The 26,386-nt window shown below is 39.3% G+C and overlaps 3 protein-coding genes across 4 annotated transcripts; 1 reads left to right on the forward strand and 2 right to left on the reverse strand.

Annotated features, from left to right (window-relative positions):
* Positions 1-613: 613 nt before the first annotated feature.
* On the reverse strand, positions 614-6,463 carry msl1a (MSL complex subunit 1a). The gene is made up of 9 exons (XM_026207633.1): positions 6,309-6,463; positions 5,002-5,721; positions 4,614-4,807; positions 3,591-3,835; positions 3,103-3,167; positions 2,620-2,687; positions 1,975-2,099; positions 1,815-1,887; positions 614-1,733 (listed from the first exon to the last, which is right to left on the reverse strand). The coding sequence occupies exons 2-9, from the start codon at positions 5,611-5,613 to the stop codon at positions 1,643-1,645; spliced, it is 1,473 nt and encodes a 490-aa protein (XP_026063418.1). The 5' UTR covers positions 5,614-5,721; positions 6,309-6,463; the 3' UTR covers positions 614-1,642.
* Positions 6,464-7,013: 550 nt separating this feature from the next.
* On the reverse strand, positions 7,014-26,103 carry si:dkey-225f5.5 (major histocompatibility complex class I-related gene protein). 2 transcript variants are annotated; one of them, XM_026207635.1, is made up of 7 exons: positions 25,984-26,103; positions 9,404-9,664; positions 8,109-8,381; positions 7,722-8,012; positions 7,464-7,576; positions 7,350-7,371; positions 7,014-7,242 (listed from the first exon to the last, which is right to left on the reverse strand). In XM_026207635.1, the coding sequence occupies exons 2-7, from the start codon at positions 9,582-9,584 to the stop codon at positions 7,208-7,210; spliced, it is 915 nt and encodes a 304-aa protein (XP_026063420.1). In that variant the 5' UTR covers positions 9,585-9,664; positions 25,984-26,103; the 3' UTR covers positions 7,014-7,207. The 2 variants fall into 2 exon arrangements, with proteins under 2 accessions (XP_026063420.1, XP_026063419.1); XM_026207634.1 differs by lacking the exon at positions 25,984-26,103 and adding an exon at positions 9,766-10,217.
* On the forward strand, positions 16,895-24,199 carry nr1d1 (nuclear receptor subfamily 1, group d, member 1). Its single transcript, XM_026207631.1, has 8 exons — positions 16,895-17,536; positions 20,349-20,651; positions 20,737-20,825; positions 20,966-21,110; positions 21,525-22,228; positions 22,318-22,503; positions 22,615-22,825; positions 23,272-24,199. Exons 1-8 carry the CDS (start codon positions 17,491-17,493, stop codon positions 23,466-23,468), a joined length of 1,881 nt encoding a protein of 626 aa, XP_026063416.1. The 5' UTR covers positions 16,895-17,490; the 3' UTR covers positions 23,469-24,199.
* Positions 26,104-26,386: the final 283 nt, after the last annotated feature.

Raw genomic sequence — 26,386 nt, forward strand, 5'->3', positions numbered from 1 at the left:
TAATTAATTTGTTTTCTGTTAGCTAAACTTCACGTTCACAAACAGAAGGTGACTGTCCAAAGTTCTGCTAGTTTGAAAGCTATGAAAGCTATTTCTGTATTCATCCTTTGTGTTTTCCTAAAGCTGAAAATGTAATTTTATTACCGTTTTTATATTACTCTGAAAACAAGAATGTGTGTATTCTTGTATTTTTTTTTTCTTTCACTTTGTGTATAATTGTAATTATATTGCCTTAAGGTTTTATTGTTTGTATTAATAAAAAAAAATCAGTAGCTCTAAGTCTAGAACCACGTTAAGTTACTGTTTCCCACTCATTGTTAAATGTACAAGGGCATCTCAATAAATTAGAATGTCGTGGAAAAGAAAAAATGAAAATGAAATCAGCATCTTCAAAAAGCTGGTCAGCAGAAGGAAGCATGAAGTGCTACAAAAAATTTTTTTTTTAGTACCATTATATTTTCATTACTTTTGAAGAACAACAAAATACAATGGTATTACCACTTATTTGAAACACTATGGAGCACTAAAACACCAATTTGCATTGCAATTTGTTTTATTTTATTTTTTTAAATGTAGGACCATAATAGCAAAATAATATATATATATATTTATATATATATATATATATATATATATATCCCTACTGTAAAAAAAATCAGAAACCATCACAGAAATTCTAATAGTTTCCACTACAGATACCGTTACAAACCTTCAATTTGTAAGAAAATTAAAAGAAAATGTTTCCTTTAGTGTCTTTTGGGACATATTGCATCAGGATTTAGTGGTTTTAACAAGCCACCAATTGAAGGCGAAAAATTACCAGTAGAGACCATTACAGATCCCATTAAAACCAATGCAATTCCCATTATAACCAGTAAAACCATTAGAAGTTCTGTGAAGGTTTCTATTGTTTTTGTCTAGCAGGGACATGGAATATGCTTCTTATATGTTACACGGTGGTAGAACATTTTTTTTGACAATTTTAGGGCTTGTCACATTCCACAGTACTTATATTATTTATATATTTCAATTTCTCACATGAAGGATAGGTTAATACTCTTAAAACTGATGACTGCTGTCTACATCAAACACTTTTGCCTGGTTGAATCTGATTCCAGTAAAAAAAAAAATTCTTAGCCAAACATGAAAGTCAAGATGATTTCTGTGATTAAGCTTTCAATACAATCCTTCATTAAAAGACATGAAAACAGGGTATATTCATATATGACTCGTTTTAATATCTGAAATAATTTCTTTAGTTACACGTATCTTACACATTTCCTTGGAACAAAAGCGTTACGTTACAACAAATGCTTCTGTTACCGGTTTTCATCATTTTTCCCTTTATGCGACTGACAGAACTCACAGACCAAAAAGCGCAGCATGTACAGTTTTGATCTTTTACGGCAGCTCTCGGTGTGTTACGGTAGAAGCTTTGGTCCAAGTATGACACAATGGTAAACACTGAAGTGGTCCACTCTGCACTATGATCATGGGGGTGTTGTTGGGAGAGCTTGCAGGGGGCTTCAGATCCAAAATTCACCCTTCAATCTGCTTCTGAAGATCCAAAGTGCAATACAGGTGTGTACGCGAGATGAGACCACAAGGCTAAGATTTCGGAAGGAGCTTCCTTGCGACGGTTTCATTTGCGACATGTTCGATGAGGCGTCCGTTTCTTAGTCACCTCTGCCCGACAGCGACTACGCTCATCCAGCCAGGGCAGGTCAAAGTTTCTGTTTAAATGTAAATATGTATTGCAATCAAAACAAGACGTACATTATTAACAACATGCAAAAAACAGATATTGAACTTACTGCTGTTTCAGGTTGGGCAGAGGTCGTCCAAAAGCCACCACTGGCAGGAAGGGGGTCACCATAACAGACTCCACTGAGGACAAACACAGAAACAAGCACTGTCAGTGAGCAGACCAAATAGTTCTCAGGCATGCTGGGAAAAAGGCATCGGCTGACATACCATCCTCAGGGTCTGGATAGAAGGAGCGCAGCTCTGGTTCACTCTCCTGAATGACCTTCCTCCTGTTCATCCTCTGCTGCAGGCGCTGAAACATCCTCTGCTCACGAATACGCTGGATATCCCACCTGAATGAGACCAATGAGATTATGGGATAGAGTTATACAGTAGTGAACTGCAGGCCTATTACTTTAATTTATATATCATGCAGCACAATGGTCTGTGTGTAACAAACTATGTCCATATTTACAGACGAACTACATTCATCCTCATGTGCCCAGACAGTCAAGAGTGATATGTTTTTGGAAACGCTGTTTTGTACTCATTAATTCACAAGTCAGATGAATGTGCTGCTAACTCTGCCGGCTGAGGAAGCAGAGCTGTGTCAGGAAAGCTGAAACCTTGCACTCGCGGGGCGAAACTCGTTGCTATGTGCTTGGTCTTACAAAAGAGACGGTAAACAGTGCAACACTGGTTTGTGCACCCCTGTGTTTGTGTGCCACAGAGGTTTGAGTGACACGAGTGCTATTTAAATATGAAGTGGAGACAGGTCCAGACTGAATTATCTCCGGACCGGAGTCCAGACTTTGACAAGAGCTGCTCTAATCTATCTGATACTATATAGAAGAAAAATAAAACAAGCATCACCTCTTCCTCCTCTTCTCATCCAGCTCAAGTTTTGAATGCCTCTTCAGAAAGACATTATCATCTAGACACTGCACAGAAGAAAGTATGAGCATGTACATGCATCATTAAGGTGGAACATTTCATTCAAATAAAACCAAAATTGTGATAGGAGTATGAAATCGCAAAGGCTGTGATTTAATTAAAGGGATAGTTCAAACAAACATGAAAATTATGTCTTTAATTACTCACCTTCATGTTATTCCGAACCTGTAAAACCTTATTTCATCTTCAAAAAAAAAAATTAAGATATTTTTAATGAAATCTGAGAGCTTTCTGACCCTCCATAGACAGCAACACAACTGACACGTTGAAGGTTTTCATTTTTGAGAGAACTATCCCTTTAAATAAATATATATGCATTCAGAGTGAAGCAGCATCTTGATTCACAGAAAATACAGCTCCACATGAACTTTGCCTCTTGGGATGCTTATGGGTCTTACTAACCTCAGGGATGTCTGACGCCTCTTTCTGCCCCAGTGGCTCTAAGATACTCTCCCGCCAAGAAGGAACTACATATGGTGAATAATGATACATTTTTGAGGATCTTAAGTATTCTCTATGATCAATATATGTGATTAAAATTATTAAAGGAATATTTCATCCAAAGATTGTGTCATTATTTACTCACCCTCATGTCGTTCCAAACCTGTATGAGTTTCTTTCTTAAGTTCTTAAACATTGTGAAGATTGCTGGTAATCAAACAGTTAACAGTCCCCATTGACTTCCATAGTATTTCTTTCCCTATTATTACGGGAGTCATTTGGTGAACCATCAACTTTTTGGTTCTTCAAAATATCTTCTTTTGTGTTCAACATAAGTTATAACATATACAGGTTTGGAACAACATGAGGGTGGGTAAATGAGGACAAACATTTTTCCATTTCGTGTGAAATATTTCTTTAACAGAGAAATGACATTCACTTCTCCCAACCTGCAACTGTGTCCTCATGCACAGGTGAGGGGTCTCGACGAGGGGACGGAGGCGGCTGATGCCAGCGGCACAGGTACATCTCTGTGGTGGTCAGGTAGGGCAGTTCCTCTGACTGAGACTGAAATTCAGGCCCCGTCTCTTCCTGGGGCTCCTCCTCCTGAGCTGGGCCGTCCTGTGGTGGTGGTGGTGACCTGGGCTGCCCACGTCGTGACCTACTCATCCGGGAGTCCTGGAAAAGAAACCTCCTTTGAGAGGATGAAAACATAAAACTTATTTAGTTTAATCAATTCTCATGTCGTTAGCTACAGCACATTAGGGCTGTCGAATTTTGAATTTCGAATATTTGTGGAATTAAAAAAAAAAATCCAAGTTTGAATGCAAAAACGTTGCATGCAAATTTTAGGTGTGCGTCAGGCAGCCTTATCAGTGGCACACAAGATGCAACGACGATAAACAGTGTTGTTGCAATTTAATGCTTTTGTTGGTTTTTCCCCATCCCTCTTCGTTTCATGTTTTTAATTTTACAAAAGTACTCTCTGTTTTTGAATCCTTTGTATTAATTTTTGCACACATACGTGATGCTGTTTTGTTTCTAATTGTTTAAGCTAATTATGTTTTAAGTTTTAAACAATGCACTTTTTGCAAAGATAGTCCTGTAATTTTTTTTTTGCTTTGAATAAATGTCCATTAGTAATATTTCGCTCCATGCGCCCTCTTGTGGCTTTAGAAGAGAAGCCAAAATCTATTTAGTGAGAATACTCCTTTAAATTTGAATATAATTTAAATAAAGATAACATTTAAGCACAAAATGCAATTTTAGTTTTTCAGCCACCTTGACTGCCCTACAGTTGGAAATAATGAGGATAGCTCACCCACAAATTACAAATTGTCTTTACATACACACCCTCATGACTTCTTTTGAGTAAACAAACGACATGAGGACAAGTAATTGATGATGAATTTTTGGGTGAACTATCCTTGGAATAAATCTTTATATAATTAGAGAAAAAGTCATGATCATACCTTTTCAGTTTTTTTCCTCTTCTTCCAAAGTGCATCAGCTTTGGGGTTTGGACCCGCCCCTCAGATTTCTGGACGTCCTCTGTGGCAGCAGCCTCAGGTTCCTTTCGACGAGGCGCCTGAGAAGGACGGGACTGCGTACCCTCTTTTCTCACCATCTGCAGCCGACGCTCCATGAGTTCAATTCGGGCCATTAGCTACAAACACACACCTGTGTTAGGCTGTGTATTAAACATCAGCTTCGGACCAATAGGTGAAACAAGAAACAAGTGTTACCAAACAACAAGCGGGAAACTCTGAATGCACCCAGTTTAACACAGGCCCATCATTTAACACTTCATTTCATAAAAGCAGGGGGAAAAGTGGCAAACTGTCAGCGTAGAGAGCGTACCATCTCTTTCTCAGCTTTGAGGTCATCGATCTCTTTGCTCTTGTTGTGCAGCTGCTTCTGCTGCTGTTCAATCAGCTCCAGCTGCAGCAGCAGGATCTGTCGGATGCAGCTGGTCTGCGTGTCCACGAGGCCGGAGCCTTTCCTCACATTACGACGCTTCCCATCGGGACTGTTCTCCGGTGAGGGGACCCCCACGACCGCCCCCACTTCTCGCCGCTGATTGCTGCCATTTGATACCGTGGGATCCATCTTCCCCACGTGCTTTTGACTGGCCTGACAAAACAGTGATTTGCTCTTGACCGGGGAACCTTCGGCCCCCATCTGCTTGGTTGACGGGAGTGTCAAGGCCCCCAGCGTCTCCCAGTTCTCCTCCTGCCCGAGGTTCCCTTTTGGAGACTGGTCAGGGGAGCTCAACACGTCCCGGCGGCTGATATTTGCTTTGCTGTGCAGGTGATGCTTTTGATTTCCGCTGTTGTGGATGGTGCTCAGCACATGGGTGGCGAAGTCGTGACTCTCCTTCTTCAGGGATTCATGGGCTCTCGCTGGCTTCTTGCTGAGGCTCGTGTCCAGTCTGTGTCCTCCACTCGTGAACACGGTGGATCGCATAGTCATCGCGACTTGCTCCAGTTGGAGCCTTTTTACCAACACCCACCTCTATAGATGAGGAGGATTTGAGACAGGCTGAATGTGTGTCCTTTGAGCCCCTTTTCTATAGCCATTCTGGGGGAACAACACAAAAACTTGAGTTTTATTGCACAATTTGACCATAATTTGTTTCTTAGGAAGGCAAAATTAAAAGGTAGGTATACTGATATGACTGATATACGATGCTTTGTTTTCTGAAAATTGAAAGCACATGAATCTAAGAGGAAAAATGTAATTTATAGAAACATATTGTATGATCGTAATTCCAAAATAATGTATATGGTATAACGCTGATGTAACTTGAAGTACCCTTGGCTTCCTATCTGTTGAGTGTTGCATGCATTGTGTTTACTGTTTCAGGAAGCACATCGTCCGATCACTGTTTACATGCATGCAACTGGGAGTTGTTGTTTTTAATCTATACTGAAACTCCAGAGTCATACACGACCTATTGTGTGGGCACAGGCAGCGTCCACCATTTTAGATATACAGCAAAAACAATTACAATCATTTCAGCAGTTCCCTTCGTCTGCTCTTGAGGGACGATGACGCCATTTTAAGTCATGCAATCGTGCTGTTTATCTAAATACTGAACGAAGCATATTGCAACCATATCGTATCGACATTTTATTTAAATTTCCCTGGCCCCCGTCCGAACTCACCTATCACCTTCCTTTGGCCCACTTTCCGATGTTGTTTGAATCTGCGCACACGGCGCATGCGCGGTACGTCTGGAATCTGATTGGACTCTTGCGGAGCAACATTTCGTGGCGCGTGCTTCAAGGTTTGCGTTTTGACATCATGCAGAGATGAACTGAAGATTTAACATTCAAGTTTTAAAACGCATTGCAACATTACGGTAAATATGAATAAGATCGTGACAACTTTTAAAGAATTCACAGATGATTAAAACAAATGTTTATTTAGCGCACTACTGAAAGACAGTTTTACAAGCAGGCTAAATATACCGAACCTGATTAAATAAATACTGAGGAGTTTATTTTTTTTGACTGATTTATTGGCAATGCAATCTGGCAAACAGCAATGCTAAAATACACAGGTGTGTTCAAAAAACTTGGTATTAGAGGAAACCTGTCAGATACATACAGTTACTACTAGCCTATTAACCAAAAACATTATTTTGTAAAACTTATGAATATCGTAAAAAAATACTGAAATATTCAAAAATATGATAGAGAACAAATCAATATGCATGATAAAACAGTATTTTTTTTTCTTAAATGAAGAAAAAAAAAACGTGCCAAACTGTCAAATGATTGTAAAAATATACAAGTAACACATTCTTTTGAAAGGATATGTTTTATATATATATATATATATATATATATATATATATATATATATAAAGAAAGAGAAAGATACATATCAACACACACATGTATATATGAGTAATACTTAATAATTTCTCGTGATGTTAACAGATGTTAAGAAAAAAAAAATACTGATTCAATTTTTTTCAGTTCAGTCAGTTTATAGATACTACAAGATGCTTTCAGTCTGTAAATGTGAACAGATCATTTGGTGGCACTTTGCAGCCAGGTCACATCTGCTGTTCTGCTGTTTGGTCATCAGCTGCTGAGGAAAAATAATAATAATCAAATAAACCCACATTCGTAAATATACATGTCTATCTTTCTTAATACCAAATGCATAAATATATCGGAGCAGATTACAGGACAAACCTGAGGTAGGTATGTAGATGATCTGCAATATGAAGACAGAAATACAATTATGAAGCCTGGCCAGCAGAGCCATGTGAATCTGATGTATCAGTGAAACAGTGAGTGTATGTGTACCTGCTCAGGCTGGGAATATCTCTTCCTCCATATTTTAAAGACAGCCAGGAATCCAAAAACAAACAGCAATAGAAGTACAGCGGGAACTATGATAACAGGCTCAGGACCAGGTTCTAAAAATATACAAAAAAAGTTAAATAATATATATATATATATATATATATATATATATATATATATATATATATATATATATATATAAATAAAATATAGATATTTATTAGTGTAAAGATTGCAATTTGTATCAGATTGCCATACCTATACTGATGTCAAGCTTGTTGTCCAGGCTAAGGTGAGTTACAGAACAAGTGTAGGTGTGTCTCTCTCGTTGTTCTTCGGCGCTGAGCTCCACACTCTTCCTCATCTGATAGGTCCCATCAGGGTTGGGCAGCAGTGCACCTCTTGTGATCCTCTCTTCATTAACTGGCTGGCCATCTTGAAGCAAGGTCAGATTAATGTGACGTGGGTAAAACCCAGTGGCCAGGCAGGTCATCTGAACTCCACCTGCCTCCCTGCGATAGCGTTTAATCACTCTCACTCTGGGCTTTACTGTCAAGGAAAGAGTGAACACTTTGAGCAGGACACCCATCATTAATGTTTTTCAAACCAAACGCAGTGCATTTTTTGGAGGTTACATTAACGGACCTTTTGCCATCACACGCTTCTGCTCCTTTTTTAGATATTTCTTAAGCTGGCTAATGCACAAGGGCCGGTAAAAGTGGGCATAGAGCCATGTGTCGTACTCCAGCTGTGCCCTACTCTTTATGACAGGCCATTTCCAGTCAGTGTGCTGGTCTCCTTGAATGTTATAGCGGCGTTCAAAGCCACTCTCGCCATTAAAGGCCTCCAGCGTCATCATTCGGCCAGGCTCATCACGGAGAAGTTCACATCCAATCATCCTCTGCTGCACGTGAAGGCCTTGGGAAGAAATACAGAGTCTCTGATACACAATATGTAAGGATTCACAATTCTGGTTATGAGATTACATTAACATTTAGTCATTTAGCAGACACTGTTATCCAAAGCGACTTACAGATGAGGACAATAGAAGCAAACAAAATCAACAAAAGAGCAATGATATACAAGTGCCATAAAAAGTCTCATTTAGCTTAATGCAGAACACATAGCAAGTTTTTTTTTAAAATCATATTAATACATTTTTTGCTTTTGTTATTTGTATATTAAAAAAGAAAACAGATAGAATAAAAAAAGATTAGAGAAGCTAGTGTTAGGGTTTTTTTTTTTTTTTTTTAAGAAAACAAGCTGTTATACATAGAGTGCTAGTCCAAAAGGGGCATGTTTTTTAAGAATAGAAAAAGAAAGTGAAGTGTTTTTAGACAATTCTTGAAGATGAACATTGACTCACAGAGAATTGAAAAAAAAAAAAAAACTAGATTTTGCTGACAGTCACAGTAGTTCACTAACAATAAGGTTATCTGCCATTGAAATGGTTTGGGTATGATTTTCTTTCTTTTTTTTAATAAGTCTTTGTTTGATCGAATATTACAGTACAAATAATAATAATGTGAATTTAAATGAACTGTTTTCTGTTTGGATATTTAAACATCATTTATTCCTGTGAAGCAAAAGCTGAATTTTCAGCATCACATGATCGTTAAGAAATCATTCTAATATGCTGATTTGCTTTTTAAGAAATTTCTTATAATTTTTTTTTTATAAATTTCTTATAATTATCATCAGTGTTAAAATTAGTTATGCTGTTTAATATTTTTTATGAAAACAGTTTTTCAAGATTATTTGATGAATATAATTTTTTAAAAGAACAGCAATTGTTTTAGAAATTGAAAGTGTTTTATGTATTTATTTTTAATCCTAGTGAATTCCAATTATTGATTTGATTGCATGTAGCCTACACAATGCACAGAAACTTTTTCATGCACTCTCAAGAGAACAACGCAAGCCCATTAGAGAATAATTACCTCTTGTATAATTTAGGTAATCGATTAAGTAGTATGCTTTGGTTTTCATGCCCTCGTGTATGCCTTTAAAGACTGTTGAAATAGTCGTTTGCTCCGTGACATTAACGGATTCTTGCACCGTCACCGGGACAAAACTTCTCTCATCTGCGTTATAGCGACCGATGACAATATCATCCAGCATCACAACTGCAGTGAACTCTGGGAAGGGCACTGAACTGTCTCCGGTCAAAAATGTAGCAAAGACCCATAGCGAGTGCGACCCTGTGAGAGATCAGATTTTTTTTTAGCTTCATAATTCGACAATATAATGAGCAAGAATAGCAAAATGTCTGCTTAGTGCTGTAAAACTAGTTCTTGCTTACCTGATTTAGAAACAACAGTATGTGTGGCTGACAGTATGTACACTAAGATGAAATAAAACATTCCTTTTACAAGGTGTTAATTTTTTTTACCGTTTTTTCTTTACATTTACAAAATGATTAACTTTAGTCATAGTATATCTATTTTAGGTTCCAGCACGACAATATTTGAGTAAATCTCTGATATGTATTAAATCAGCAGCATCCCGTACTAACACTTCCTCGTTGTGCACGAGGTTACAGTTCATTTAACGGAGGTGTGGTTTCAACACGCGTGTCTGCGAACACCACAAAACTGAAAGTGGAACCTTGGAAGGTGCATTTACATTTTTGGAAAGTGAACATCTTAAACAAGCTAAGACCAGCAAACCACTTTAGCTTGGTTTAATTTAATTGTATTTATTTTTTTCGAAGGGGAGCTGGGATTTGAGACCCAGAGTGTAACTGTAATTATCTTTCTTCTCCACTAGAGTGCACTCTTTGTCAGGTTTCGTCATTCTCATTCGCAGAACTACTACAGGTTATTCTCAATATATTAGAATGTCGTGGAAAAGTTCATTTATTTCAGTAATTCAAATTAATTAAATGCACACAGAATTAAGTAGTTTCACTCTTTGGTTCTTTTAATTGTGATGATTTTGGCTCACATTTAACAAAACCCCAGCAATTCACTCTCTCAACAAATCAGAATATGGTGACATGCCGATCAGCTAATTAACTTAAAACACAGGAGCCACAAACATTCATTACCATAGAGTGCTGTATCCAAGCATGTTAACAGAAAGTTGAGTGGAAGGGAAAAGTGTGGAAGAAAAAGATGCACAACCAACTAAGAGAACTGCAGCCTCAATTCAAGAATCTGAGTGAACTTCACAAGGAATGGACTGAGGCTGGTGTCGAGGCATCAGGAGCCACCGCACAAAGACGTGTCAAGAAATTTGCTGAACCACAGACAATGTCAGAGGCGTCTTGCCTGGGCTAAGGAGAAGAAGAACTGGACTGTTGCCCAATGGTCCAAAATCCTCTTTTCAGATGAGAGCAAGTTTTGTGAGTCTGGCGGAAGTCTGGAGAAGCTCATAGCCCAAGTTGCTTGAAGTCCATTGTTAAGTTTCCACAGTCAGTGATGATTTGGGGTGCAATGTCATCTGCTGTTGTTGGTCCATTATGTTTTTTGAAAGCCAAAATCGCTGCACCTGTTTACCAAGAGATTTTGGAGCACTTCATGCTTCCTTCTGCTGACCAGCTTTTAGAAGATGCTGATTTCATTTTCCAGCAGGATTTGGCACCTGCCCACGCTGCCAAAAGCACCAAAAGTTGGTTAAATGACCATGGTGTTGGTGTATTTGACTGGCCAGCAAACTCACTAGAACTGAACCCCAGAGAGAATCTATGGGTTATTGTCAAGAGGAAGATGAGAAACAAGAGACCAAACAATGCTGAAGGCCACTGTCAAAGAAACTTGGGCTTCAGACCACCTCAGCAGTGCCACAAACTGATCACCTCCATGCCACGCTGAATTGAGGCAGTAATTAAGGCAAAAGGAGCCCCTACCAAGAATTGAGTTGATGTACAGTAAATGAACATACTTTCCAGAAGGCCAACAATTCCCTAAAAATGTTTTTTTTTTTTTTTTAATTGGTCTTATAAAGTATTCCAATTTGTTTTTGTTAAGTGTGAGCCAAAATCATCACAATAAAAAGAACCAAAGACATTGAATTTATGATGAGTTTCACAATTTGAGTTGAATTACTGAAATAAATGAACTTTTCCACAAGATTCTAATTTATTGAGATGCACCTGTACATGCATGTAGCTAATACTGCTCTAATTGATCAAATGTGAACAGTAAGATTTTTATTCATTATTTTATAAGTTGTACAGATTGGTAGCAATGTTAATAAGTGATTTGTTTTTGGACAATGTTAATTTGTAACTTCCCACAAGGTAAGTAAATATGGGAGTGGATGAAAGATTCCAGGAATAGCAGCTATGCCATGTAGCATATCATGATAAGGCTTATCAATTTTATACTGCTATATCATGCAAGACCAAGGCCAGTAGGAGTTCATTTAGGCCCATGTGATATAAATGACCTCTATGATCTACACAGAGAAACAGTTATGGGTTCACGTGTTCAGAATTGAATTTCTTCATGTTTGATTTAATGATCTCTTTTCATTCCTCGCTCTCTTGTCTATTTACCAGCTTTACAGCACTGAGGGAACCAGTCAAAACAAAAAAAACCATAGTCCGAGTTTCTACGTTCTTCAGTTTGGGGAAATGTTTAAAATCTGAAACTTTTAATGTATGTTTTCAGGCCTAATGGCTTTCACTCTTTTTCTGTGATGATCACACTGGAGGGTCAGTTGGCCATCTAAAGCTCCTCTGGGGTCTTAGCCTTGTAAAGAAAACACATCAATGCCAAGGAGCTAAACCGTAAAGCCATTTGATTGAGAAGAACAAGAACATGTTTATCATCACATAACATATGCTTTGACATTCATACCCAGACCACGAGAAGACAATGAAGCACCTGAGCAAACAATTCTATCAGTTCTACACAAGAGCAACAATAGACCACTTACTGACAATAAAACGGATTGTTCTACGAGTCCAGCACAGAAGAAACCTGTTAGATGAGGGATAAAAAAATAAGAATAGTAGTAAGTTATCAACAACAAGTCGTCTAATCATGTCTACAGCACGAATAACTGTATAAAGTCAGAAGTCAAACAGAGCTTACATGATAGTGTAGATAACCCTTACGAAAATCAACAATGGTTTTATTTTAGTAAAAGTGTAGTAACCAGGTTTTTTCATGGTTAAACTATGGTTAGTGTAGCAGGACCATGGTTAATTTAGTTACCATGTTTTGGGGGGTTTTATCTGTAGTTAAACCATGGTTAACTTAGGAGTGGGATAGAATCAGAACGTGTGTGTCTGTGCGAATCCACGTTTAAATAGAGCAACAACCCAATTACACGGCTTCGGTTTCCCTCGGTAAGACCTCGGAGTTGTTTACATCAGTGCATGAACGAGGCTACTCACTTTCCACGAAAATAGGGCTCGCCGGGTCGACGCCCACTTCACTGCTCCACTTCAGGGCTGAGTCACCCCCGCACGTGGACCAGCCTGGTGACCGCCTCCGGGGACGACACGCCCCCCTCACACTCCTGAGCGCGCAGCCGTGTCCTGTGCGGGACGACTCACATGGCACACGGGACCCTGCGACTGCAGCGCGCACACAAACAGAGACGCATGTCTCTCTGCGCCGCGTCGATGCGTTGAAGAGCTTCGCATGGCGTGTATTATATTTGATTGAGGACTGAACAACGGCTTCATAATAAAGCCCAGGCGCGTCCAAGAGACGAAAATAACCTGTCGCTGTTTGAATTAAGAGATGCGTTTGTTGTTAAAAGACGCGCGGCAGCGGCTGATATTAAACTACTTAAAGTAGTTTAAGATATTGAAAATATGCTTTTATTTTTAAAAACGGGAATGACGGGACTTGGAACGTTTTACTAATACAAAAATATGATCGAATCGCACAACATCACCTTAACGGTGACATATCATAAAAATCAGACATTTTTCAAGTTTTTAAGTGCTATTTCAGTTCCACGGCGCATCAACCAACCAACCATTGAAAGTGCACCAAATTAACCCAGTAACTTTGTTTTGGTAAGCCTGAAAAAACGAGCGCCAGTGACGTTGCAGTGAGATCTCATTAAAATATTAGCGTCCCGGTTTACACCCATGGCGCACTCATTTGATTTCGCAAGCGACAACAAATAACGTCTATAATAGTGAAAATGACAGCATTTTGTTACATTTTAGTCCGATACTGAGAGAAGCGCACAATCAGCCACTGTTGCTATCGTTACCTCCTTATATTAACCCTTTCGCTATCGTTTACTTGCAGCTGGGTGAAAATACATGTTACTTTGGTGACTTTTGTGGTTACTTAAGCGTGTATAAACTCTGTTAAAAAGTACTCATTTGTCAAACAGTATCGTATTTACTTTTATGAAGTTCAGATCTCACTCCCTATGAATCACGCCCCTATCTGTCTCATGTTAGTTGTCATTTTTAGAATAAATATTGATTAATCAGCGCTTTCATATTTTTCCAAATAGCTCTTAAAGAATCCTTTATGTGGTTGATGTGAAATGCTGTATATAAAAGACAATTCCTGTAAATGTTCTAATACTCTTGCTTTGCTCATCCTTAAGGAACGCGTCAGTGTTTTCCCAACACGTTTAGATGGTCTTTGGTGTTCCCGGAGGGAGGAAGACCGCAGTGATGAGAGTCTGATGAGTGTTCAACATGCACTGAGACTTCCTCACGTTGTCGAGCACGAGCGCTGGTGCGCCAGACAACACACAGAGGACAAAATAACACAGGGATAAAACCACAGCTGAAGAGTTGAGGCATACTGAACTTTGCCTCTATGAGTCCAGTGCTAATTATCATGCTGTACTTTGCAAATTGATCATCGTTACTAAAAATATGCACGGCTGACAAGGTGTGGGGATTTCTGGAGAGATTGTTAGCAATTAAGTTTATTTAAAGGACTCATAAGGTTTGATGTGTCACCTCCATTTTAAAACGAATCACATGTAATAATGCCACAATTAAGCACAGTCTAGGCTACATAAATGAGATCAGCGAAAGCTAGTTTTCCGCAAGGTGCATCATTTTTAGGCTTATACCACGGGGTTTAGCGGCACTAAAACACAACTTCACCCATACCAAAAATATATTATTAATTGCCATTTGAACATTCCAACCAGATGACATTAAAGAACCTTTATTTTTAGAGCGTAACGTAGAACCTTTTTTATAAGGTCAGTAGGCCTAAATATGCAACCTGCATATATTTAAAGCTCAAATTTACAATGCTCATGATATCTCTGAGGGACTTGATGACTTTTAAAAGATTTTAAACTTTAGACTTTAATATTACAACTAAATATTTAATTCTGCCTTTATACAAGCACATTTTTAAGCCCATCTCACAACAATTGCTTTAAATATTTTACTAGGGCGTGTCAGTGGGGCGTTATATAACTTCAAAACTAATACATAACTTTTAAAATAACTTTCTGGAAAAAAAAATATTTCTACACACACAAATATATATATATATATATATATATATATATATATATATATATATATATATATATATATATATATAAAATTCAGTTGGGTTTGAAATCTGGCACTGACCAAGACACTGTGCGTCTGGTGACATAAACAAAGACCGTGCTGGTTAGATTATGGTACACCGGTGCGCTCCATGTGAAGTGTGTGTGTGTAACGCGTACGGAGTGTTTTTGCATGTGACAACACAGCGGTGTGTCAAACGCAAGTCTGGGGAGTCAAAGCGCGCGCAGCTATAAGTCCACTCAAGCGATACATGCTGCGCGTGCCCGCTCTCATGGTGTTTGGTCCAGGTAACGTGATGTGCAAACGTGACGAAGAATTTATCATCTTGCTTATGGTTGCTGTGCTTATGCAGAAGCACTGTTATCAGGCTACCATGTCCGCGATAGTCAAAATACAGATGTATTTTTTTATTGTTATTTTATTATGTGTTTATTGTTCTGTTTCTGTTTATTGTTCATTCTGTTGCACCGCGGAGCTTCTGTCACGAAAACAAATTCCTCGTATGTGTAAACATACTTAGCAATAAAGCTTATTATGATTCTGATTCAGCACAAATATTCAGACACTTGCCATAAAGATAAAGTCCGAAAATAGAAGCAACAGGCGTGGTCAGTTCACAACATCAGACACGCAGTGAATCATATACCTTTATGTTTTCCACCCGGTTGTCACGTGTAGCGCCACGCAGTGTTGTTATATAGGTGAGAATGATTAATCATACCCACAATAAGACGCCAGAGTGATTCACGTGAATGCAACTACGGATGTGACTCCTTTTATTGCTGCGAGATGTTCTATGTTTTTTTTTTGTTTGTTTGTTTGTTTTCAATAGCACGGTTTTGTTCTCTGACACGTGCTTGCTGGAGCCGCAAAAAAGGATAATGGTCTGCCAAAAGCTGGTGAGCTGTTCTCTAAGAGAGGCGCTTTATCTGGGACACAGTGGAAACTTGTTTTGGGGGCGAATTACTGTTTTGAAAATAACCTTAAAATAAATTCAAAAGCTGAAAAGGCGCAACAAAGTGCCAAAATAAGCCTCTGAAACACACTAGTTCAGGACATAATAATTTTGTGCATCCTAAAATTAACACACACACACACACACACATATATATATATATACACATACCCATATATATATATATATATATATATATATATATATATATATATATATATATATATATATATATATATATATATATATAGCACAGACACACACACACACACACACACTTATATAGGGTAAGATTGGGAAAGAAGTCCACATAAGCTATGGCATATATGATTTTTTGGGGTTAACAGGATTGTTATATGCTGTGGAATTATTAAATAACACCAACTTAAATATTAATGAATTTCAAATGTTTATGTTTAACATCAATAAACAAAGCAACCTATTATTTTGGGGCAAGATGTCCCCAGGGGACTTTTGTAATACTTTACCCCATCTCACCCCCAAGGCACAAAATATATTCCTCAAATCAATGTTAATTATTCTACCCATAGTCTTCAGTGTACATACATTTATACATTACAGATTAACTCTCTAAAACACAATTTTACATTAACATAACTTTGACATGACTTTAGGATTAAGTGATGACCTATATAAATAATGAGCATAGAAATAAACTAGTATGTAAATGTAGTTCATATTTTATATAATTAGGCTATATTCACTTCTCTGCCATTTGCTATACCTCAGATTAAATTCACACGTTATTCTTATTTTTTTTTCTATGGAATAATTAATACACTTAGTTGATAATAGAGAAGAATTTTATTTTTGCCAGATAACAGATCAGACATCTAATATGTTAGTAATGGCACATTAGATATAGTCTGTAATGTTCACGTTCACATTTTTCATGCATTGCACTATTTTAGTATAGCGTAGAGCCTGCCACATTCTGAATGAACGTTTGAGGAGATTCATACATTTACTGGGACATCTACATGCCTTGCGCTGAGCACTCACTAAAAAAAAACTTCTCATTCAAAAACACTTTTCAAGCATTGGTTTCAAGCACAGAAACCAGATTCAGTCATACAATATTCCAGACGATTTCAAACTCTTCAAATTAGACCTCATTTCCCAACACAGAAGAAGGCACGTGCGCGGGGATTTTTTTTTAAATTCGCACAAATGTGTTCTGGAGAAACTGTGTCACTGGGCCACGAGGCTCCCGGGGTCACATGCACACATTTTGAGCCTCGTGCAGCTGCGCGCCTGCGCTCATCTCATCCACGCTCCTTGGAACAAAAGCAAAACCCGGCCGACTTGACAGAACAGTTCAGAGCGACACAGATCGGGGAGTGACAGGCGCACTGGCGTATGATACACTTTTACTGAATGAACCACATTTCCCTCACGTCTTTGCGCAACATTTAACATCTTTTCTCAGCATCTAGCAGATGCGTGTGTATTTTCTGCGGTTTTAGGACGGTCGTTTCGTGGCAGTTATGACTTTATCGTAAAGAAGAACCGATCTGTTAGAAAAACAGAAGTGCCTCTTCTCTCTGCGTGTTGCATTGGAGATTCTTTCATAAAGCTGCATGACTTTGGGGCTCAGCATGACGACAGCAGTAGATACAAACACAGGTAAGAATCCTTTCTGTATGATTTTAAAAACAGGCTCGTTGATCATTTCCTTGCATTCGCTTCTCTGCTTCATCACTGTCAAACTGATGTCTGTAGTTTCTATTACCTATGCACTACTGAATGTTGCTCGATGGATCCACAAAGTACATTTATAAGCACAGCTTGGTGCAATGGAACGGCACGGATATCTTAATAATTGTAATTAATGATCTAGCAGTAAAGTTCGCCGAATACCTCGACATTTTGTAATAGCTAGCCTATTTAACGACGCATGATTCTGACATAAACAATCGCGAAGATATATTTAAATATGTACATTAATATCTTTTAGTATGTGCAAATACTTCACTGTGCTTTCGTAAAACTTAATTATGTGTACTGAAAAATTCTGTTAAAGTATGCATTCTTTCAATGTTTATATCGTATATGTAGTGATAAAAGTTCTGTATCTGTATGTAAATACACAACGGGGGCAAGGACAGCACGGGTTAAGGCACTGTGTTCTCGTGAAATTCGGGGAACTAGGTCATAACTGTAAAGTCAGGTGTACGGACCTCCCCGTGATGCAGTTGAGCATCGGCGATCGTCGCTCGATTCACATGGACCGCCGTGCCTAGCCATGTGCTTTTTGTTTTCATTCTCCACTCTCCGCCTACAGCCATTGGTACACGCAGGCGCTCATTACATAATTCCTCCCAGCGCGAGCCCGTGTGTGACGCCGCAGTCTGAGCCATGTGCGCGCTGCGATTGGACCGAAGAGCGAGGCGCGGGGCTCGGCATCACGTTAACCCGTGTTTGCTTTAAAAGTGGGACATGAAATTGATCCAGTTTAACGTAACAGCCCCCCCCCCCCCCCCCCATGACATGAATACAGCGTCACAAAACAGTTCCCCTGGACTTAACTTAGTGCTCAAACATACTGAGAATGAGCGGATTATGGTGCCTAACCTTAGTTTATGATACAACTCAAAATGTTTTGAAGATATTTTAGAATGGGTTAATTTGCCAGTGGTATATCAAATACCTGATTAATCGAATGTCTTCGACTCGATTCTGAACAGGCTACTTATCAAATATTTAAAATATTTTGTATACCATGCACTCCCCGGTAAACAAGTAAAAATATATCTTTATATTCAACACTTTGTTGCTTGGTAGCCTATAGCCATTACCCGTCACCAATATACAGTCAACCCAAATTATATAGCTAACCTAGCGGGAACATGTTAAAATGTAGAATGTTTACAATTTTTATTGAGCAACATTTAATTTTTAAAATCACGAACAATGAATTTTCCGTTTCGTGTTCTTAGAGCACACTCATCTAGTGGCTTAAGAGACAAATATAATGAACCCAACCTAAACTATGACTGAATTTATTCATGTAGAGTGTATTTGTTGTCTCACTCACTGCGTGTGCAAGTTTAAAGAAGCGGGTGTGTTTTGAGAGGCGTGTCTAATGAAGTGAGTCTCGTTGAAAGGCTGTCCTTGTGTGGCGCACGTGGAGGGGAGGCGTGCTTCCCTAATGACACAACAGCTCACACGCGCCTGTGTTGTGCTTACACAAGTATTTCCTTTGACAGAATGTTTAGGAAAAACCAAGTGTTTAAATTGACAAAAAAATAGGAGCCGAAGAAAGCACGTTTTTGAGCATAAATAGGGAGAAGATCTCAAACCACTGTTGCCATGTACCAAAACCAGAAACATCCAGACTCACTGCAGACTAGTGGACACGCATTGATCAATCTAACGCGGGACTATTGTTTTTCAGGAGCTTTTGAAGGAAACCACAGGGCAGTCAAAGCTACAGCATGTTTCCCAGTCGTGGCTCCACCTGACACAGTGACTTTTTCACCGTTTGTGCTAGTGTACAGCTGTTATGTAACCTCTACGCCAGTTCACCTTTGACATTTAAAGTGCTAATGAAGATTATACTCTCTAACACTTCGCAGAATAATTCTTGAACATGACCAGTCAAGTTTATTTACTCTATAAACTTTCATATGATAATACAAAGTTTTTGTAATATCTATCTATGCATCTATGGATGCATCATTTATGTTAGGAGAACAGAAGCACAAATCTCCCTAAAACATGGTTTAGAACGAGAATGAAGGATACAGTGTTAAACCTCAGGGGACCAAAGGTTAGGAAAGGCAAGAGGAGGTATCATACACTAAGGAACAGTTTACATGCTAGAATCAATGCCGAGGTGTAAACTCTAGCACTGCGCTGTTCCTCAAGAGCAAAGTTGAATAGTCGTATCTGATTTGAGCTGATGGACGCTAATAAGCAGGATGTAACTCAAACAAAACAGTCGTAAATCTCATATAAATGCACATGGTAAGGCATGTGCTACTGAGACATCATGCAAAGTTATGTACTTCATAAACGGAAATAACATCAGACAAATGTGGCTGGCTCACATGGCTCACTGGTGCCAGTGAAACTATAAACCACAAGCCTTCTGAGGCACAAACACAGGAAGAAAGGAGTGGTCGCTGTCTTTTTTTTTTTTCTAATGTACCCTTGCAGTTTACAATAACATTTCCTAGAAAGTATTTTCCACAAAAACAGATCCTCTTGCTCCCTCGGCTTCCTGGTTTCCATAGCGCAATCCGTTTCAACTGCTTGTGTAGTAGAGAGAAGTATTTATGGGAACATTTTAACGAGGATGGACTGTTTTAGGCAGGAGAACAAATACCTGAGAACATTTTCAGCCCCTTCTCAGCGGGCCCCTCTCACTTTTTGTGTTCCCACAGTGGAGTAAAGAGGACCATCTAGTAAATGTGGCTTTCTTTTCCATTGCTAGGTGGGGTAATTTCATACATCGGATCGTGTGGAGGCTCTCCCAACCGCACCAGCCCTGTGTCCATGTACAGTGAGAATTCCAACAGCAGCATGCAGTCCTTTACACAACCCTGCTTTGGCTCGTCATTCCCACCTTCTCCCAATGGATCCCATGATTCTTCGCGTATGTACACTAGCAGCAGCAGCTCAAGTTCAGGATCAGGAGAGGACGGAAGCTCATCGTGCTCTGGTGGATCCCCAAGAGGCCGCGATGATGGTGGAAGTACACGCAATTCCCCCAACAAATCAGTTGCCACCCTTACTAGTAAGCAATAAGAACCATATTTTACCTGATTAATGTATAGTATGGTATCCAGGAGAAGGATTTTAACATCTGACTTTCCATCCAGAGCTGAATGGAATGGTGTTGCTGTGCAAAGTGTGTGGCGACGTGGCTTCCGGATTTCACTATGGTGTCCATGCCTGTGAGGGCTGCAAGGTAAGACAATAGCATTGATTTGCATGAACCATTAAAATATTGTTGATTGCATTTTTGTTTTTGTTTTTTAATTAAAAAAGCTTAATAATTGTAAATACTGCATAAAAAATTAACATTTACATTATCTACTTTGTCTGCAGGGTTTCTTTCGACGCAGCATCCAGCAGAACATCCAGTACAAAAAGTGCCTTAAGAACGAAACCTGTACCATTATGAGGATCAACCGCAACCGGTGCCAGCATTGCCGTTTTAAAAAATGTCTTTCCGTGGGAATGTCCCGGGACGGTAAATATCTATACAACCAGACTTAGAGAAACAGTTACAGAAAAGTTTTTGGGATGCACTGATATTAAAACTCTGAATAATGCTGATATACCGATATAAAAAAAAAAATCGTAAATACCAAAATTAAAATTAAAAACATTTATTAAGTGAATAAAGGCAGTGAAAACAGTATAAACATTACTATTAACTTTAAAACTTAATGTTAATATTAAAAATAAAATGTTTTAATGTTTTTGTTTATAAGATTAACTCTAAAGTAATTATGGCTAAAGTAATGTAAAAAATGGGTAAACCCAGTGTCTGATATGATAAATTTATATCTTGCATCCCCTGAAACGTGTATGAACAGAACGTTGACATACAGCATAAATATGACGAATGTGTGACATTTTCTATCCTTTCTTTAACCCCCAGCTGTTCGTTTCGGCCGTATCCCGAAACGCGAGAAACAGCGAATGCTGGCCGAGATGCAGGACGCCATGAACAACATGGTGAACAACCAGCTTCAGAATGAATTCCAGCTGGCGAGCATCACATCCCACACCCCCTGCTCTTCCTCTTCATCCCCATCCACCTCTTCCTCATCTCCATGCCCGGGGCTTACAGTGGGACCGCAACTCCAGCCCCCCGGAGTGCCGGTAGCACCGTCCCCTTCCCCTCCGACCCCAACCTCTCCTTCGGTTCAGCTGGCTCAGAGTCCCTCGGCTCTGACGGCTTCTCCACCACCGTGCTCCAGTCCAGGTGTAGACAAAACCATCGCCGCCATAACCAGAGCACACCGTGAGACCTTCATCTACGCCCATGATAAGTTGGGTCCAGCGCTTCTGCCTCACAACGGCGAGCTAGACAACCAAAGTAGCAACCGCTGCATGGCTGGATACCACCTCAATGGTGCCAACACCATTTACCATCATAATAATAATGTCGCTCACCATTGTAACAACTTCGAGGTGCCACCAGAAAATGGCCTTCATTTTCAAGTCTCTGGACAGCAGGACAATAACAATGGTCAGCGACCTCCAAACAGTAACCTCTTTGGCGTCCACCACAGTCAGGAGATGAACAGCAGCTCCCAGGGGCAGAACTGTCCGTGGAAAAAACACAAAGAGATTCTGCTGGTAAGATCTTTGATATTTAAAGTACTCCACTATAGGTGATTACCAAGTAAAGAGGACTTGGAAGTGATCAGGATTCCTTTTTTTCCCAGGCTTGTCCAATGAACATGCATCCTTTCTCAGACCCCAACAAAACACCACAGGAAATCTGGGAAGACTTCTCTCTTAGCTTCACCCCAGCCGTCAGAGAGGTGGTGGAGTTTGCCAAACACATCCCAGGGTTTAGCACGCTATCTCAGAATGACCAGGTCACGTTGCTGAAGGCCGGAACGTTTGAGGTAAGTTATTGGTGTTTTATTTAAAACAACTGACTTGCATCAAGGCCACAGTGCCAGTCACACCTCGATGGTTTTACTAAGTGCGTATTTCTTTTTGAAAATCTCCTGCAGGTCCTCATGGTGCGCTTCTCCTCTATGTTTAACGTAAAAGAGAGGACCGTGACGTTCATCTCGGGCACCACCTACACCCTGGAGGCCCTGAAAAGCATGGGCATGGGCGACCTGTTGGGAACCATGTTCGACTTCAGTGAAAAACTCAACGCATTAGAACTCTCAGCAGAAGAACTGGGACTCTTCACTGCAGTCGTGCTGGTGTCTGCAGGTCAGTTGCATATTAGTGTGAAAGAGGAGGTTCACTCAAAACTGTCATCACCTACTCACCCTCATATTGTTCAAAACCCGTAAGACTTTGGTTGATCTTTAAACACTATCCAGACATTTTTAATGATAACAGAGTTGTTTGTGGTCCTCCATTGAAAGCATATTTAACCAAAACTTAGAAAATCCCAAAATCCAAGCCTTGTGAAGAGATACAATCGCTCTTTATGATTTATGACTTTTTTTGGACCTTTTGGTTACTTGGAACTTCAATGGAAGGACAGAAACCTCTCAGGTATTATAAAAAGTATTGTAAAGATCAACCAAAGCTTTATGGGTTTGAAACATAGGGTTGGTAAATCATGGAATTCCAAACTTCAAGACTGTGAAGTACCTTCATTTGATCCACTAATTAACTGGGTCTCTTGTTGTCTGTTTCCGTTTGTACAGACCGTTCTGGCATTGAAAATGTGAATTCAGTGGAGATGCTTCAGGAAAGTTTGATCCGGGCTCTCCGATCCCTTGTCAGCAAGAATGCCCCTAATGACGCCTCCCGATTCACCAAGCTGCTGCTCAAACTTCCAGACCTGCGCACGCTGAATAACATGCACTCAGAGAAGCTGCTCTCTTTCCGCATTGACGCCTGAGGTTGCAAGAAGCTGGTGAAAGTGGGTCACCGCTGGTTGACTGAAGGACAGAATGGGTACAAACACTAGAACTCTTTCCAGGAGAACCCACCAGAGAGCAAACTCATGGCTTTGGCACTTAAAAGCACTCAATGACACATTTAAAGGGACGCTTTGGTGTCTAATGGTCGGTCAGTAGCCTTTATGGCTTGATAACCATGAAAGCTCATTGAGCCTCTTTCAGTACTTACCTGAAATGGGTAGTAAGGTTAAGCTAATAATAAAGCAGACAAAAAAAACCCTGGCATTTGGAGTACATGGGAAACAAGTGCAGAATGCCTTTTGTAAAGAGTCGCAGCCAAGCCAGAAGGATCTCCAGGTCACTTCCAAACAGGTGACGACAGCAGAAAAATGTCAAGCGTCTCCTCGTGCCCAGTCCGGCCTGGGTTCCTGCTATACCCACACTCAGAGAACGTTATGATCATTTTAACTCTAACGCAAATGACAAGCTATAAGGGGGATGAACCTTCACAAATAATCACATCCCTGTGACTTTGTAAAATATGTGTAAATATGATATATATACTTGAACTGTTTTGAAATGTATAATATATATTTTTTGTAAAGTTCACATGCTCAACGCAAATGATAAATCTATTCAAGCACAGACATATAAGTAGATTGTATGCATATTATAGACATCAAGACATGTATTTCAGTTGTCTTCTTCATAAAGGCATTTTATGAAACGAGTGTAGTGTCATTTGTATCTCTATATAATATTTTTAACTTTTGCATCTTGAATAAATGTTGGTTTATCTGTGTACTGAACATCATGTTTACACTTAAAGAAAGTACAGTAACATAGTAACTGAATGATAAAAAACTAAATAGAGTACTATTCATAATATACTAGGTATACTAAAAAAGTTGCTTTTCAGTGTCAAGAGAGCACCGGGCAAAATGTATCATTGCTGTCCCAGATTGTAAAGTTAAGGCTTTGTCCTCTAGTGGGAGCTGACATGTACCAAATATGGAAGGCAGGAAATGATGCCAATTCTTTCCCATAAGTTCTGACACTGAACAGGACTGGGAAGTAAACTAGTACATTATGTTCAAAAGTTCGGGATTAGTACAGTTTAATAACAGTAATACTTTTATCCAGCAAAAAGACATTTAAGTGATCAAATGTGACAAAAACAATAATGAAAAGATTAATTATAAATATAATTATTAATATAAACAATGTTCTTTGGAATTGAAAATGATCAGAAATAATCGGATCATGATCAGAAAATGAGCAAGTGAGGAAAAATGGTGGAGGGAGGGTTGGGGCTCAATATCTACCTCATTCCTCAATACCTCAATGCAGAAAGAAGTATGATTAATTAGCTATGCACGCAAATACTGATTAAAAGATAATACAAATTCTGTACAAGAGCTTTTAAGACAATTACTATATATACACAAAACCAGATTTTAAGAGGGACAGAAGCAATAGTTTACTGAGGTGATTACGAAGTACTCAAAAGGTAAAAAGTCTTAATTTTCCCCACCGGACGTGGAATCTGATCTACAGAAACTGTTGTCAAAGCACATCACGTATCCCAGGCCCTACTTCATTACGGACACCAGAATAAGCAGCGAAAATGTGAAGTGTTCTCAACACACATGGACTCTGAGAGACACTGTGCTCTCATAAACAGTTTCACAGCTGCCTATTGGCCAGATCCGATCAAAACTCACATCTTATTTGGCCAATGAGAGCCGCTCTGACTGTGCAGCGCCTGAGGGCAGATAACTGGTACAGAAAGTGGAGTCATGCTCTAAGTGCCAAGTGGAGTATCTCAGAACAACCATGGGAAGACAAAAAAATGAATGTGAATTTGACCTCGTTTCATAACAAGCTCGGGGGTGGCCAGAAGCCAGCATGATAGGAGCTTTTAGTGTCTGACATGGACCACTTCAAAAATGATTCTACAGAACTGTTGTGTAGTAAAAAAGAGGATTAAAATATACAGGTAGCAGAAGAACAAGCTGGATCTCCAGATACAGTCTAAATCGTTACCTAACCTGTTATGTCAGCCCATAGCATGCATATGGTGCTCTTCACAGGAAGTGCTGCCCTCTAGTGAGGAAAAAACAAGAGCTGACTGTAAATGTAAAAGAGGGAAGTGGAACATGCATGCCATTCTATATATTTTAGATTAATTTCATTTACCTTTTTGTTATATAATAGACACAGATATTGCATTTAAACTATACTGCTGAGAGATGTCATGTGACATGTCTGGCTTTACTTGGTGAACAATGCAGAGCTCTTTACTACTTGAAAACTGTCTCAAACTGAACTGCTGGCTCTCCCAATCTGTTGACACGAGTGAAGAGCAGTTTTACACAAATAATAATGATAATCTGACTCAAAATGCAGACACAACACAAAAATGTTTTTTTATGTATCTACAATACAACTAAAACTGTACAGTGCAAATGGATTGTTTGTGATATATAGACTCTGACTCTGGATGTGACATACATGATGAAGTCTAACCGGAGGATCTGGCCTGGGGTACATCTTGTGATGTCAGATGATTGGATTGGAGGAGAGAAACTCAAGCCACTCTGTCAGAACAGGATGTTGCACTGGGGGCTGAAAACAGTGATTTATAAATGAACAACCTGAATTCAGAAAAGACAGAAAATGATGTTGCATCTGAGCTGGTAACATATTGACCTCCTATAAGAGGGAATATTCCAGTTACTTGGCTTGGGAACATTTTCAGAAAATGCTGGGTCTCAATTCAGCATGGCAATCTCTCAACTCCACTTACTTCACACACAAAAAGACCCGCTCTAATAAACATGCATTAAAATGCAACTTAAACCTTCAATGAAATAAATGCAGATCCTCTGCGAGGAGCAAATGATGGATACAATCT

This window comes from Carassius auratus, chromosome 28 (genome assembly GCF_003368295.1).
Source record: "Carassius auratus strain Wakin chromosome 28, ASM336829v1, whole genome shotgun sequence".
Lineage (NCBI taxonomy): Eukaryota > Metazoa > Chordata > Actinopteri > Cypriniformes > Cyprinidae > Carassius > Carassius auratus.